Source organism: Dendrobates tinctorius, unplaced genomic scaffold (assembly GCF_039654945.1).
Source record: "Dendrobates tinctorius isolate UK_male_01 unplaced genomic scaffold, ASM3965494v1 ptg000241l, whole genome shotgun sequence".
In the NCBI taxonomy this organism is placed as follows: domain Eukaryota; kingdom Metazoa; phylum Chordata; class Amphibia; order Anura; family Dendrobatidae; genus Dendrobates; species Dendrobates tinctorius.
In genome coordinates, this window is record NW_027361908.1 from 18,089,121 (window position 1) to 18,106,894 (window position 17,774).

Genomic DNA, 17,774 nt, shown 5'->3' on the forward strand with positions numbered 1-17,774 from the left:
ATATTTATATACCTACACGGGAGAATTGATTCCTATTTCACTATTTTCCACGGTGCTATTCCTTGATCCCTCCTTTCCCTTATAGTTAAAATAGGCAATATTTGCTCGGCTAATTTAGCATAATATTGCAATTGCTGTTTGAGTATAATCCATTATGGAAGGTCTTTATAGGTACTGTGGACCCTGGATGTATTTCTCTTTTTCTGGTCACTCATGTACTATGCACTTTATTAAGATCTGAAAAATGTATTGATTTGTTGCTGGTTTATCTCTTCCCCTTTCATGTTGGAGACCAATTTGCCCTGTCTTTTAAATGTTGTGTTATCGTTGTTTTAAATTGATAATCAATAAAATTTGTATTTTTAAACTTATTCATTTACCTCACTTCTTAATCCTCATGGTACCTGCCATGATGATTTTTTCGTTTGGATATGTTTATTGAATTGATCATTGCTTTTTTGGATTAGGATTATGGGTATAATTTCTTCGAAGTATGTTCATCGGACTAGCTATAAATTAGGTTCTCTCATCATCTGTTCGTTTTGAGGTTCTTAAACAAATTAATGTCATAGCCTAAACTCTCGGCCTCTTTCCCAATCCCCAACTCATTTCATGTGTGTGTCCTCAAGCCTGTCATCTTCAGCCCCTTCTTCACGGACCCAGGTACCACTCCTTCCCCAGTCAGTACTGAAGATGTTTTCGAGTTAGAGAATATTCTGGCCACAGAAAGGGTAAGAGGAAAAACGTTTTTTCTTGTGGATTGGAAGGGATTCGGTCGTGAGGAGGGGTCATGGGAGCCCAGAGAGATCTTCCATGTCCGTCTCCTCCTGGAGAGTTTTCTTGCGGGTTTGTAGAAGAGGTGAGCATAAAGGGGGGTACTGTAGCGCCGGTGTTGCTGCACAATTCCGTCCTCTTTGGCAGGGACACCAACTCGCTCACGGCCGTGGCCACGGTCCCGCACTTCCTCCTGGTTCTTGCCAGTGTCTGCGCATGGATTGCAGATCCCTGTGCATTGTACTTAGGGCACGTACACGCTCCCTTCTTAAAGGGACAGCATGCACCATCCTAAAGTGTCCACAGCCAATGGCTGGGAGACACTTATTATTATTTAAGACACCTTATGGGTGGTGCCAGAGCAACGTGTTCACTCTGCCTTGTTGAACACTTCCTAGTTCTTAGGTTCCCTTTGTCTGCCAGGATCTGCCTGTCTCTTCCTGTACATGTTTTCCCATACCTTCTGTGTGTTCCTGTATTCTAGCTGCCAGCACTTGCCTGCCTTTATTCCAGCCATGCCTGCCAGCTCCAACCTGCACTTGCCAGTACCTACCTGTATACCAGCCAGCAGCTGGCAGCGCCTGTCTGTATACCAGCCGTCCCTGCCGGCAACTGCCATTCCTGTGTCTTTGCCGTGCTTTCCTGTACCAGCTGAATTTTCCTTCTGGGCCATTCCAGCTTCCTGCCCCTTGGAGGGGTCAGCTGCTGTGTGTCCGAGGTCTGTCCTTGTGTAGCACCTGCTGGTGTCCATCTGGAGCCAAGTCTAACCCCATCATCAGGGGCTCTAGTGAACAGTCAGGTGTTCACCTATTTACGCCCCTCCAGGCTCTTCTCGGACCATGTCACAGTGCTTCCACCACTCCCGTTACAGATTGTATCCTGCAAGGAATTTCAAGTACATGTACCCTGCAAAGCTCTTCTCATACTGCAGCCTGTGCCCATAGCACATGAAGTAGGCCTAAAATGAAAGGGGGTTGTCCCAGGTCCTGAAATAAATACACACCTTCCCAGGCTCCTGGATTCCTGTTTGCTGAGGGGGAGGCGTGTGCTCCTGCTTGATTAACTGTTTGGACTAGTCACTTTTCAATGCTCGTTGTCAATGGTGTGCAAAATGCAGCTTTGCACTTGCAGCATCAGAGGAGCAAAGTGAAGCTGGCCAGGATTGGGAGTAGTTGTGTAATATGAATGAGTTCATCTTTATCAACACGTATGGTTGTTTTTCTTTATTATGGTTTTGGCAGCAAACCACACATTTCAAGAGTTTACCGTCCTCTTCATCAGGTAAAAGAGCAGCATTAGTATAAAACCAAGAGCATTAAATAGATCTCTATAGAGATGGCAAACATTAAAAAATACACACACACATTACAGGGAATGGTGTCCATATAATAGGTTACTAAAAGGCTCATGTTTAATTAATTCCCTAACACTAGAAAGTTGAAATAAGCCAACTGATATATCTTAAGGCCCCATCACACTAAGCGAGATTGCTAGCGATCTCGCTTAAGCCTCACCGATTTTGTGACGCAGCAGCGATATTGCTAGCGATATCGCTATGTGTGATACTTACCTCCGACCGGCTCCCCTGCTGTCTATCGCTGATCGCGCGAGAACGTCCTGGGCCGTTTCTCGTCGGCCGCTCCCTGCTGGTGCCGACGAGCGACGCGTGGACGCGGGCGGGAGGACGTCTTCATCGCCGCGTCTGACAGGTAAGTAACGACCACCGATCGCTGCTGAGATCTGCCTGTTTGGCAGCTCACTAGTGACCATTTAGCGATGCACCAACGATCCTGACCGGGTCGTATCGTTGTCGGGATCGCTGGTGCATCACTAAATGTGACGGTACCCTTAAAGGGAATCGGTCAGTAAGATCAACTCTCCAAAGCAGTCTATGTGGACATGCAGATCATAGGAAGCTGAATAAAAAGATAACTTGATCTCTGCAATCTGATGTCTTATATTCCAGTGAAATCCTCGTTTTTCTTATATGTAAATGAGCTGTTCAGAGCTGTGGGCCGGACACTGATCTGCATGAGAATCTGCCTCTAGAGCTTATAAATAGAAGGGAGACCTAGTAGTTTGAGTAATGGCAGCTCTCTGCTCTCCAGATGTCATTGCAGAGCTTTGTTTGATTATACCTGATACATCTGAAGGTTCCACAAATATCCAGCTTCCATCTCACAGGCAGTCAGTGTTGTGATTTTGTTGTAATACAGCAGAGCTGTGCAAGCTGCAGCAAATGTGTTTTAATGAGACAAAGTTCAATTCTACTGTTCTGTGTTAGTTACATCTCACATTAGTAGCAACCCTTTTCATTTCAAATAATTTCTGGAGGCCGATTCTTATGCAGATCAGTGTCTGGCCAATAGTCTTTAACAGCTTATTTCTCTGTTGCCATAATATAATGGTAAAATGGGACCAATCTTTAAAGCCTTCTCTTGAGGGGACATGTCACCCTCATACTTCATCATAACTTGGAAAGGGAAGAAAAGCTACAACTCTAAACACTACACCTGACCCCTGTTCAGCTTTGAACCTTGCTGTGAACAATTAATTGAAGTTGGTTTTCTGATGGAGAGCGGACATGAAGTCCGGACACATAAGTTTGGAGCTGACACTTTCCTTGCCTGGGTATATAAGTTTACTCTCTTCAAAGCCTCATTTGGCCATGAATGTCAGACACTCTGGTACTGGTGTGGAGTTATCAATATTATTTTTTCTTGTTTTTTGCATTGTGCAGAAGTGGCGAACATAAACACTGTTCAGTTTGTGCATCAGCCTTGAATTAACATCGGCCCAATGGATAACGTTATATATGCCATGGTTACTACCTATCGAAAGTTAAAAGCTGATGAAGAAAACTATACACTCTTGAAACACATATGTCACCTACACAATAATAAAATTAAAAATAACCATGCCCCCAGTTTGACTTTTCTGAATGTGCACCAAACAAGATTACTTCGTATTCATGTTGCCAAAGTCTACATCAATCTCTTTGGGAATTCTGTAGGAGAAGATCTGGCAGCTGCCCACTCTGTTGGTTTCAATAGGCTGTTTGTATTTTCTGATAAGGCACAAACAATGCAGTACAGACAATATCTGCTACTTTTATTTCCTAAAAGTCCATATCCTTGTCTGAAAGGGTACCTTCAAATCTGAAATATTGTTTCTGAGTCTTAAATGCAAGCGGTCATGTTGAAAATTTTATTGGCAGCTAGGATGTTATTGAGCAGGAGGAGCTAATCAGAATAATATACATTTTTGTGGGAAAAGTTTGATTAAAACTTGTATTTTATTCATTAAAATCCATGGTGTTTGTATGCATAGGAGTCCAGTGGGTGATGGTACACTGTGCCTGCTGTCAATCACTATCATTGAGTAGGACCACCCACAGGACACACATGCAGACAGAGGTTTCAATTAAAAAAATTACAAATTACATACTGAATGTTTCCAAAAAAGCTGTTTTATCAGTTTTCTCAGTTTCTCATTCTTTATACCGTGCTGTTCGCAGAAGACTGCATGCACAGCATGACCGGTTCCCTTTAAGGGATTGCATTAACATTTAATAATTGTTGCAAACTTGTTTTGCTGACAGTAAGTGGATGGTAAATCAGTGAGGAAATCAGCACTTAGGGACATTTCAGCTGTCTTTATAAATGCTTTTTTGTGACAGCCTAAATACTGTTGGAAAATACCATATATACTCTTCACAGACTTGCGTAGAAGCGATGGGGGATTTGCTTTTTACTTCTATACTAATGAATTGCTCCAATGGGAACAATTCTGTTAACAATATACTCAAGGATGGAGGACAATAAAGTTACCTAATATATCATGAAGGCTTCTTCAAAACTAGAGGTTGTGTTTTAAATATGTAGGATTCTAATTTTACAGCATAGTAGATATAACTGTATATAATATGCATTATAATATATAGTGTTCAGCATAAATTAGAACATTCCCTTTGAAAAGTTAGATTTTATTTAAACCCCTTCATGACATATGACGTATATATACGTCATATGTCGTGTCCCTGCCTTTGATGCGTGTTCACGCTGAGCCCACATCTTTGACTCAGCCATCATGTGCCTTTAACAGCTGTGGGAGATAATATCACATCTTCCTCTTGAATTCTGGCTGCTGGCTTGAAGAACAGTAGTTGTGCACTCTATTAAGGGGATATGGCTCTGTAACAATAGATCCAAGGGATCCAAAGAACCAAAGACTCTTTACGAAACAACAGCCAGGAACATTCTATAGGATAGCATCCTGATCATGGCTCCATCAAAAGTGATACATATGTGACATGCTGCACAATGTCAGCTTAGGGGATCATGGCCCTGGCCAAAAGACTACAGATCTGCTCCATTGACCATCAGTAAACCCATGGATACGTTTGGGGTAGTCCCAGTGCCAGCCACTGGCAGCCATGCATGCCCAAACCATCACACTGCTTCCGCCGTGTTTTACAGATGATGTGGTATGCTTTGGATCATGAGCTGTACCACGTCTTCGCCATACTTTTCTCTTTCCATCATTCTGGTAGAGGTTGATCTTGGTTTCATCTGTCCAAAGAATGTTCTTCTGGAACTGTGCTGGCTTTTTTAGGTGTTTTTTAGCAAAGTCCAGTCTAGCCTTTTTATTCTTGATGCTTATGAGTGGCTTGCACCGTGCAGTGAACCCTCTGTATTTACTTTCATGCACTCTTCTCTTTATGGTAGATTTGGATATTGATAGCCTACCTCCTGGAGAGTGTTGTTCACTTGACTGGCTGTTGTGACGGGGTTTCTCTTCACCATGGAGACTATTCCGTGATCATCCACCACTGTTGTCTTCCGTGGGCGCCCAGGTCTTTTTGCATTGATGAGTTCACCAGTGCTTTCTTTCTTTCTCAGGATGTACCAAACTGTAGATTTTGCCACTCCTAATGTTGTAGCAATTTCTCAGATGGGTTTTTTCTGTTTTTGCAACTTAAGGATGGCTTGTTTCACCTGCATGGAGAGCTCCTTTGACTGCATGTTTCCTTCACAGCAAAACCTTCCAAATGCAAGCACCACACCTCAAATCAACTCCAGGCCTTTTATCTGCCTAATTGAGAATGACATAACGAAGGGATTGCCCACACTTGTCCATGAAATAGCCTTGGAGTCAATTGTCCAATTACTTTTGGTCCCTTTAAAAACAGGGTGGCACATGTTAAAGAGCTGAAACTCCTAAACCCTTCATCCAATTTTAATGTGGATACCCTCAAATGAAAGCTGAAAGTCTGAACTTCAACTGCATCTGAATTGTTTTGTTTAAAATTCATTGTGGTAATGTCTAGAACCAAAATTAGAAAAATGTTGTCTCTGTCCAAATATATATGGACCTAACTGTATGTATGTAATGTATACACAGTGTTTAGCATAACTTGGTACACCCCCTTTAAAAAGTAAAATTTTATTTTAAAATGTTGACTATATATATATATATATATAGATATATATATATAGATATATATATCTATATATATAAACGCCTTATTGTGTCTGTCAGCAACCAATCAGCGACAGGCGCAGCTGTTTGTAACGGTAAGCTGCGCCTGCCGCTGATTGGCCACGACCAATCAGCGGCAGGAGCAGTCGGGCGCAGCGCTCAATCGGGCGCAGGCCTTAATCTGTAAAAAAGAGAATTAAAATAAAAAAGGTTATTCTCACCTTCCGACGGCCTCCTGTCTTCTTTCCACGCGCCCGGCCTCGCGTTCCCAGTAATGCTTTGCGGCTTAGACCGCTGATGACGTCGCTCTTGCGAGAGCGAGAAAGAAGACCGACGTCACTCTCGCGAGAGCGAGAAAGAAGACCGACGTCATCAGCGGTCTAAGCCGCAAAACTTTTTTTTTTATTTTTTACATGCTAGAGGGCCGCGGCAGTGATTGGTCGTGGCTACAGGGCCGCGTTGCTGATTGGTCGCGGACAGAGGGCCGCGACACTGGTCGCGGCTACACGGAAAGGGGGGTGAGGGGAACATGCATACCAGGAAAAGGGGGGTGAGGGGACCATGCATACCAGGAAAGGGGGGTGAGGGGACCATGCATACCAGGATTGGGGGATGAGGGGACCATGCATACCAGGATTGGGGGCTGAGGGGACCATGCATACCAGGAAAGGGGGGGTGACGGTGAGCATACATACCAGGATTGGGGTGTGAGAAGACCATGCATACCAGCAAAGGGGGGTGAGGGGACCATGCATACCAAGAAAGGGGGGTGAGGAGACCATGCATACCAGGATAGGGGGGTGAGGGGACCATGCATACCAGGATTGGGGGGTGAGAGAACCATGCATACCAGGATTGGGGGGTGAGGGGACCATGCATACCAGGAAAGAGGGGTGAGAGGATCATGCATACCAGGATTGGGGGGTGAGAGGACCATGCATACCAGGATTGGGGGGTGAGGGGACCATGCATACCAGGAAAGAGGGGTGAGAAGACCATGCATACCTGGATTGGGGGGGTGAGAGGACCATGCATTCCAGGATTGGGGGGTCAGGGGACCATGCATACCAGGATAGGGGGTTGAGGGGTAGCATGAATATCAGAATTGGGTGTGAGAGAACCATACATATCAGGATTGGGGGTGAGAGAACCATACATATCAGGATTGGGGGTGCATTATTGCATTATTATTAAATCTTCAAAAATAAACTGCATACATATTCTAGAATACCCGATGCGTTAGAATCGGGCCACCATCTAGTGTGTGTGTGTGTGTGTGTGTGTGTGTGTGTGTGTGTGTGTGTGTGTGTGTGTGTGTATATATATATATATATATATATATATATATACACACTGACGAGCAAAAGAGTAACAATGTTTTGAACTTTTTGACTTTCAGGCTCTATATTTCACCATCCACTGCTGCTTCGAACATGAGACTACCATGGTTTTGCTCATATGCAAAAAAGCTGCAAGACAGTTTTCTGTATGAGATAGCCAAGATGATCTATAAAATGATGGTAGTCTCACGTTCAAAGCAGTAGTGAATGGTGAGATATGGAGCCTGAAAGTCAGAAGTTCAGAACATTGTTACCCTTCTGCTCGTCAGTGTGTGTTTATATAATATATAGATAAGTCTTTTATTAAAATGAAATAAAGTTTAGATGCAGTTTGATATATTTGTGGATTGCTCATGTAAGTGTTTTTCTTATCATAATTAGTGTGGATGCAACAACTGAAAATCACTGGGGACAAGTTAGTTTGAACAGAAGTGTATCTAGCGGCAGCAGGCTTGGTCCTTTTGTTGGATGCCGTCCAGTTTAGATTTGAAGGTTTTCTCATAGCCAAGGTCTCTGGAAGTCTTCCTCTCCACCACTTTCTCCTTCATGTGCTCAAGTGACAGCAGCTGGAGATACCTACTGTTGTAACTTGATCCAGAGAGCAGCTCTCCCAAGATGGACATTAGCAGGATGGGTAAAAAATACATCCTTTCTATGTCTGTGATATAGCAGCATTGCAGAAGAGGGATGTGTGTAAATATATGTGTGTGCAATGTATTTACACGTGTGTAATGTACATGAATGTGTGTTTATATGTAGATGTACAAATAATTGCATCATTGAGCACTATCAAACATGGATGTTATCATGTTTGTGTTAGGTATAATGATATGCTTGTTACATTTTATTGGGAGGGTGAGGGACATTTAAGGTTGTTTCTCCGTGTGTTTGTAGAGTGGGGTGGTTGTGCTACATTAATCCTTTGCCACAGGTGAAGGTATAATTTGGTAAAATGGGTGGATTTTCATTATTCAATGGTTTTAGATTACTGCATTTCTAGTGATGTTTTCTTCCTTTTTAGACTAAAATGTTTGGGTGTAATAGAGCGTAAAATAATGGATATTACATAGATTCTTTTTATTGCCTGACTTGAACATTATGACTTTCCGACCTTGGTATACCATGGTGCCAGGGGAGTATGCAGCGTTTGTAATATTTTATTGGTATGGCAGGAAAATAAATATCTACATATGAACAAGATTGCTTCCAGGGGAGGGGATTCCTATAAAATATGTTGTAACAGAAATGTGTTTACATTTTTCAAGATGTATTTACGGTTGATGTTTTTTCTTTATAAGAATTGGGTTAGATTACTTTAGAATCTTGGAGTTATGGAAGAGTTTTAGTTTTATGCTTTCAATAAAGATTGCAGACTTTTAATTTAAATGCTACATTTAAAAGCTCCATTTTCAAACCACAGACCTATATCTACTAAACTTGGAAAATTTTTCTATCAAATCATTTTTTTTTCTTTTCAAAACCTGCTAAAATATAATGCATATGCTATAAGCATCATGTGTGTATATATACAGTGTATAGATCTATATATCCTCATGTATTCCAAAGACATACTGATAGGGAACTTAGATTGTGAGCCCCATCGGGGACAGTGCCAATAATGTCTGTAAAGCGCTGTGGAATTAATGGCGCTATATAAATGAGTAAAATAAATAAAATGCATGGAGTAGAAATTTGTGTGTAGACACACTAGACCATAAGACGCATATAGGTTTTAGAGGAGGAAAATAACAAAAATTTGAAGCAAAAAATATGGTCATAACTCGTTGTTGTGGGAGGGGGATCTGCTGCTGACATTGTTATAGGGGTAATGTCTCCCAATTCTGTACTAATATCCCCCATCCTGGTATATATGAACTTGTCCTAATATATATCATCCCCAGCCAGGTATTCACAGGTATTCATGGTCCCCTCATCCAGGAATATATGGCCTCCCCCATCTAGGTATTGATGGCCCCCCCATCCAGTTATCGATGGCCCCCCCTTCCAGGTATCGCTGGCCTCCCATCCAGATATCGCTGGCCCCCCCCTTCCAGGTATATATGGCCCCCCATCCAGGTATATATTGCCCCCCATCCAGGCATCTATGCCCCCATTTAGGTATCCATGTCACCCCCATTTATGTATACATGGCCACCATCCTCATCCTTGAATGCAAGAGCCCCACATCCAGATATACATGGCCACCATCTCCCTCATGGTGCACACATAAAAGAATAAACAATTCTACTCACTTTCCTTCCTCCCTCACGGCATCCTGTTCAGCAGCTGATTTCAGCCTGTAAGAAGCGCATGACACCACTGCTATGCGCCCTCACACGCCAAGATCAGCTGCCAGAATATTCACTGGCTTTCCCCATTAAATTTAATGGCTCTATGGGCTGAAATGAGGAAAATGTGTGCGTATTTGTCGCAAGGTAGACGGATGCTCCATGCGGCGTCAGAGTTTCTCGCACCCATAGTCTTGAATTGGCGAGTCTCGGACACATGCAGCGATTGTACACGCACGTCGAGTACGCCTGAGAAAAAATACGGTGATGTGAGCTGCCCCATAGAGTAATGCTGGTCCGAACTTTGTTGAAATAAAATATTTATTTTGTACAACCATTTTCTAAGAGATTTTATTCTTGCTTTGTTTTTTTTTTACATTTTTTTTTCAGTCAATGGTGCTTTATAACAGATTTTTTTTTTTCGACATGGCTAGCTATAATTTTCATCATTTTTGTGTGGAGGTGCTGCAACCGATAAAGAGAAATCTTGGCGTTTTGACTTTCTTTGTTTCATGGCATTTACCATATGGGTTAAAGGGTTTGTCTCATACTCCGACAACCCCTTCTGAATCACTATGTTTCCCCCCAGTAAAATAATAACACTTTTCATCCTTTTTGGTGCCCGCGTCATTCCATCAGTGTATGCACTGGCTCTCCCGGGCCTCGCATGATACTATGTCACGCGAGGTCTGGGAGAGCCAGTGCATACACTGATGGAATGACACCGGCACTGGAGGTGAGTATAGGTGTTATTATTTTCTTCTGGGAAACATAGGGATGCAGAACGAGTTGTGAGAATGCTGGACAACCGCTTAAAATTTTTATATTTTGATAAATCAGAATTTTGCAGCTATGGCGAAACTAAAAGTCATTTTATGTGTATATGAATATATATGAAACACTTAGCTCAGAAAGGGGGTTCATGTTGTGATCTTAGCTGCTGAGCCTACTCCTTACAGCCACATGTATGGTGCATGTCGAGGCACGTGTATGGAGTGGGCTCAGAGATTAACAACCTAAAGAGCAAAGAATTCTGAATATATGTTACGTGTCCACTGGGACCAGCACCGATCATGACAACATCTCCTGGATGTCTTCCTTCAGTCCAACGTGCACATGCTTGGCCGCAAGTCTACTCAGACGGGGCTCGTTTTTGTGACAAGTTAGGGTCCCAGCAATCGGAGCTCCAGTGATCAAACTTAAAATAATCAATATTTGTACCCACAAAACTAGTAGCTAGTAACAGGTACTACTGTATATATTTTTTTTTTATATCAAGGCTGAACCTTAAAAATTGATACTATATCTGAAAGAATATAGATTGTCTTTAATGAGTGTTTGCACAGTAAGAACCGCTTAGGATAAACCTTTCTGAGTAAATGGATCACGTTACCCGATTATGTCATTTGACAGGATTTAGAAAGGGAAAAAATGGAGTCCTGGGGTTCTGGTTCCACGTCGATGTGTAGCATGGTCTGCGGCTGCTGCAGTGTGTCAGGCACAAAGCCAAGTTTAATGGAATTTTTCTTTCGAGCCTAAGATTTGTCTGAAAGTGTTTTTCCTTTCTCAGTCTGGCTAAGATAAACCAAAGTCGCTATAAAAATTCTGATTAACACGCTAACACATTGCAGTGTGTGAGTTTATTTAATGTCACGTAATTAATCTGTTAATTCTGCCAGTGCATTAGAACATTGTCTGACTAAGTGATAAACACATCCACCTTATCTTTTTCTCCAAACTTCAGGCTTTAGAGCGTGTTGCGGTCGGCCAAGGGGTAAGTAGTATTGTTTACTGAATTGCGTGCGTCTGTCTTCTGTCTCATTTCTGTTGGTGCATAACCTAAATGTGAACTTACTGTCTCCAAATTGCTTGGAAAGTTAACACTTATGTTTGTGCTTATCTGCTCAGTTTTCTGACCATAGTTGATGTCTTGTCTAGTGCTGCTGTTGCCATTTAATCATCTTTGCTAAAAAATATTTATCGGTCTCTGTTTTTACAAAGAACTAGAATAAATATTAAAAAAAAAATCCTCAGGATTGGTGAATATTACCTAAACTTTATGGATCATAAAGTGATCACATTGTAGAGATGCCATAATTGTCTGTAATGGTAATAACCCATTAAAAAGCATTAGCGGCGTTAAGTGGTCATGTTGCTTATATATTAAAGAAACAATTGTATTTAGATTACTCACTGTAATAGTGGGAGTAATTTTGATAATGGAGAATAGCGGGAGAAATCCAATATCCTCACTTAAACACATGGAGGATACTGGGCATGACAATTGCATCTCCCAGGATAAATCAACAACCACTTTCTGTCATGATCTCAGTGTGGGTTGGACTCGCACACGTGGGGTTAATGTCTGGAACCAGTGCTGATGACTGGCATTTCTGGGGTTAAAGGTTGTGATCCCAGTGCAGGCTTACCTGCACACCTGGGACTTATGATTGTGGCCTCTCCCTGGTTCTGGGATAGCTTCTTGTAGCCTCAGGACGCTCCCATCCCCGTCAGTTATACTTTCGCTCTTGGCAGAGTGTGGTGACCCCTGAGTGTGTTTGTGCTGTGTTCTGGTTTATCTGATACTCTGTGTACGACTCGGTCTGTTCTCTGGATACTGCTTGTTGGATTCTGCTTGGTACCTTCTATGTCTGTTTGGTTTTGATCTCTGCTTGGCCCTGACTATCTGTTCTGTCTCATCCCTGGTACTTTACTGTTATCTCTGTGTATGACCCGGTTTGTCTGACTTTGAGAATTCCTGTATTAGTGTTCTGCCTATTTCTGATAGCAGGATGCTAAGCGCCGCCCCCTTGTGGTCACATGACCGTAGGTCCTTCACTACTCAATGACTTTAGCTTCTCCAGGTCCTGTTTGCTTGAACTATCTGGCCGTGTCTGACCCCGGGTCCCTCTGCAGTGTGAGTGAGTCCTTGCTCAGCGGTGGCTGCACGCCGACCTTAACAGGACCGTGACACTTTCGTCTCTAAGCTGGTTCAATATTATTAACAATTCTGGAAGAGCAGTTGCAGAGAATTGGTTTTCCCTACCATTGTTCTGTTTCCATGCACAGTTACTTAGCCCTGATTCATCAGGTTTCACAAATTTTTGTTCGACTTTTGGTGTTTTTACTTCAGTTTCGACTAAAATGGCCAAAGCTTGGGCGTAACTATGTGCGCCCATCTATTCCTTGACCAGATGGGGTGTACTTTACATCTCTTATTTTTCTCTAGTCTTTGTCAAGGCACACACACCACTTTTAAGATGCACCTGATTCATTAAGGGGCATTTCCTAGCAATGAATCATGCGTCTCTGACTCCCTCGCCCACTCATCAAAACTGGCTGGAACAACACCAATCTTGATGAATTGGGGCCTTAGTGGTCGATACATTAAAGGGGTTGTCCGGGGTTTTCACATAATCTCAGTACATATCTGGGCTGCAGAATGGTGACAATAAGTAATATACCTTCTGTCACCAGTTTCACTCTCTTGCTTCTGATCAGAACGTCCAAGGGGGGGTGTTCTGGCATTGAAATGAGAACTGGTTGTTTCCTCTGCCCTCTATAGCAACAACCCCACCCTCCATAGCAACAGGCCTTCCCTGTCCACATGAACAAGCCCTCCTCACACAGTAACAAATCCTCCCCCTCTAGCAGCCTCAGTGCAGAGAGCATAACCACCCAGCTGCTCCTCCCCCAGACACACACTGAACAGTGATCTATGGAAAGTGAAACACTAGTGAGGAGGGAAAATCGTCCTGTATTCTGGGCCACTCCATGATTAGAATATATAAGTCACTAATTATCAGTGATTCCTTCCCTCAGTGTCCCAGGCTGCTGGCAGTGATGGGGCTTGGGCTGGCAGTGATGGGGCTCGGCTGCTGGTAGCAGTGAGAACAGACTGTGTGATGGCCAGTGATGGGGGTCTGCAGCTTCTAATCTGCACAGGGGATGGCAGTCACTGATGTAATCTGTTCTGTGACAAAGCCTCTGCTGTGTGAATGAGACAGCTCTGTGTCACTGATGTCTTCACACAGCAGCAGATTTGGTGATCCTGTGATACTATACAAGTGATCAGCCTGCAAAAAATGATAGTCCCATAGTAGTAAAAAAAAAAAAAAAAAAAAGTGAAATTTTAGTAAAAAATTATTGTAAAAATATTTAAAATAAAAAAATTTATAATCAAAAGATATTGTACACATAAATATTTGTATGAAAAAAAAGAGACATATTTGGTATCCCCGCATCCGGAATGACATGACCTATATAACTGTCCCACTAGTTAACCCCTTTAGTGAACACCATTAAAAAAAGGCAAAAAACATTACTATATCATTGTACTGCTGAACAAAAAGTGGAATAAAGCGCGATCAAAAAGGCAGATATAAATAAACATGGTAGTGCTGAAAACGTCATCTTGTCACGCAAAAAATAAGCCGCCATACAGCTCCATCACTGGAAAATTACAAAGTTATACTCTCAAAATAAAGCAATGCAAATAATTTTTTCTATAAAATAGTATTTATTGTGTAAAAGTGGCAAAACATGAAAAAAATATAAATGAGGTATTGGTGTAATCATACTGATCCGTAGAATAGAACTGCCTTATCAATTTTACCAAACGCGGAGTGACATAAATAAATTAAAAAAAAAAAAAAATTCCTGAATTGCTCGTCTTTGTTCATTTTGATTCCCAAAAATTGGAATAGAAAGCGATAAAAAAAGTCATGTGTCTGAAAATGGTACCAATAAAAACGTCAACTTGTCCCAAAAAAAAAAGCCCTCACATGACTCTGTGGGCCAAATATGTAAAAATGATAGCTCTCAAAATGTGGTGATGCAAAAACTATTTTTTCTCCTTTGCCTCTTTGGGGGACACAGGTACTGTGGGTGTGTACGCTACTGCCGCCTGGAGGCTGACACTAAGTGAAAAAAAGAGGTTCGCTCCTCCTCCGCCGTATACACCCTCACCCTGGTTGCGGGCGGAATCAGTTTTTGCTTAGTGTCCATTGGAGGCACACGTCGTGTCTTTTTTTCCAGACTGTCATTTTTTCCATGAAGATAAGACAGGGGCAATGGATTCTATTGAAAGGGTCCGATTTCCCCCAAACCAACAACGGGCGAGCACGTGCGAGTGTCGCCTCCTTGTATCCTTTCCCGCTACATGGAACATGATGCTGGACTGAGCCCTGACCACCCTAAGGTAGAGAAACCCTAGGCTGTACAGAGGCCTGCGAACAGTCCGTGCGGCCCCCACTGCATCACCAATGCCAGACAGCGGTGATGGAAGGTGGCAGACGGTCCCTCTCCTCATCCCCTATAAGGGAAGATAGAGCTAGGGTGCCTGCACCGTCCTTAAACTTATTTTAGGCCCCCCTTCCCCCCTAACCTGGGATGAAGGTGGACGTCGATGGGTGAGGTATGGAAGGAGGTAGGCTAGGAGGGCTTCTACGGACCCCCGTGGTCGGCGCTCCTGGCAACATTCTTAGGCATCTCCGGGCTCCCTGGGTGCGCCACATAGCGTGGCAGCCGGAAATTTGGGAGCTAGGCCGTGTGCGGAAGTCCCGCCCCCCGTGACACGGCCACTTCCGGCGGATCCGCCCATCGGGGCCTCGGGCGGTCGGCAAAATTTAGTTCCCGGCTTCTGCCAGGGACTAGGCCGCGGACGGAAGTTCCGCCCCATGACGTCCCTGGTGCCTCCTCTTCGTCTGGAGGCCGACCACACGCCGGAGAGTGCTGTTTTTTAAAGAAGAAACAGCTGGGCGGCGGGCTGGACGTCTGACAGGTCCAAGACGGGATACAGGACTGGGGTAATTGCTACCCCTGGAGGAAGGCCACTCTGTGTGTTTTCCAGAGGCTAAGCAGCTTTTTGGACCATGGCATATCACTTAGCAGCCATCATGTCCAGAAAAGCAAAGGCACACACATTCTTATATGTTGTGTGCACCTCCCGTCAGTCCGCTTTCCCACGGGCGCAAACCAAGCAGATTTGCGAAGCCTGCGATTCCAAACGTGCCTAGGAGCCCTCCCCTGCGACCGAGGCCAGTGCACCGAGCCCCCCGGAATGGGCTCTGTCTCTGTCGCAGTCCATGGCATTGCTTACGAGAGCAATCGAGTCCCTTCAGGCCCCAGATAGGGGCAGGGATAGCGGCTCGCCTATGTTATAGGGGTCCTCCACCTCTCAGGAGCCTCCGGCCTGCAGGGGCCACTCCAGGCAAACGCAGGGGAAACAAACCCACACAGCGTCTCCCGGTCCATCTGGTGCTTTGGCATCCATAAGTTCGGCCTCTCGCTCACCTTCACCAAGGGTCGTTAACGGGAGCTCAGATTACGACTCGGATGAGCCGCTTGATTCAGGTACTCCAGAATACCGGGAAACAATTGACAGTCTCATTGAAGCCGTCAACCAGACCCTTAGGATCGAAGATGATTCCACCTTGGCCTCAGGTCACAAGGTCTCATTTAAGCGAGCAAAGCGGCCGCATAGGGTGCTTAGTTCTCACCCAGAGTTTGAGGACATAGTACAACAACACAGAGAGCGGCCCGACAAACGGTTCTCAGGGCAAAAGGCGCTCGAGGCGAGGTATCCGTTCGCCCCTGATCTCCATAAGTGGGCAGAGTCCCCAACGGTAGATCCACCCGTGTCATGCTTGGCCTCTAGGACTCTGTTATCCATACCTAGTGGGTCCTCTATCAAGGATCCCACTGACCGTCTCATAGAGAGCCTAGCTCGCTCAGTATTTGAGGCATGAGGTTCAGCACTCTCCCCCTCATTTGTGTCAACCTGGGTAGCAAAGGCCATTCATTGATCAGAGCCCTGCAGGGTATGGACCTACCAGCAGAAGTATCAGTATTTGCCCATGTCCTCCCCGGGTTGGTCCTGAGAGGTCACACTGCAGAACAAAGGTCCGCACACTCACTTCAATTTATATGGAAGCTAATCAAAGTACACTAAAATTAGCAATCTTTAACACGCATGGCTTAAATTCACCTATCCCAAGAGCACAGACACTGAATTGGTTGAAAAAGGAAAATTTTAATATTCATCTTTTACAAGAAACGCACTTTCAAATTGAGAAACTTCTCTCTTTTGATAATTCATATTACAACCAGTGGTACCACGCAACTTCCCCCCAGAAGAGTTCTAGAGCGGTGTCAATTGCATTTGACAATAATACTTCTTTTTTACTATCTGACTCACTGGTTGACCCAGAGGGGAGATATATTTTTATAAAAGGCCTATTGGCAGGAACCTTGGTCACTATTGGCAACTTATACGCCCCCAACAAAAACAAATCAAATGGATTACATCCAAACTAAATCAATTCCGCTCCTTCTTAGAGGGCATACCACTTCTTGGGGGGGACCTTAATATACCTCTAGACCCAATCTTGGACTCGTCCACAAAAAAATGTCAGATTTCATACCAAAAGATTATCAGGATAAAGAAATCCCTGCATAGTCTTTCATTAAAAGATGTGTGGCGACATATGCACCCTAATGACCTTGATTACACTTTTTTCTCCCATCCCCATAATTCCTACCACAGAATCGATTATATTTTCCTACCAAGATCTTTGTTGCTGAACCTATTTAAAGCAGAAATTCTTCCCTCAGTACACTCGGACCACTCGATAGTTGCAGTACGGTTTTCAACTTCAAAACCCCATTCCGGGTATCGCTCATGGAGGCTAAATGATTCAATTCTAACCTTAGGCACTAACAAACAACGAATCAGAAACATTCTAACAGACTATTTTAAGAATAATGTTTCTCCAGAGGTGAGCTTTCCAATAATATGGGAGGCTCACAAAGCAGTGGTCAGAGGGGAACTAATTTCTATAGCTTCTCACCTCAACAAACAGCGCAAAAAGGCAATGCAAGATCTTTATGA

The 17,774-nt window shown here is 43.6% G+C and overlaps 1 protein-coding gene across 4 annotated transcripts in view; it reads left to right on the forward strand.

The window, feature by feature from the left end:
* The window catches only part of METTL25 (methyltransferase like 25), a 302,845-nt gene that overhangs the window by 188,791 nt on the left and 96,280 nt on the right, over nucleotides 1-17,774 (forward strand). For 3 of the 4 annotated variants that reach the window (XM_073556984.1, XM_073556985.1, XM_073556986.1), the window contains exon 8: nucleotides 11,628-11,657. The exons of the other annotated variant lie outside the window; for it this stretch is intronic. In XM_073556984.1, the coding sequence (XP_073413085.1) occupies nucleotides 11,628-11,657 (30 nt within the window). The remainder of the gene's footprint in view (nucleotides 1-11,627; nucleotides 11,658-17,774) is intronic. 4 annotated transcript variants of the gene reach the window in all.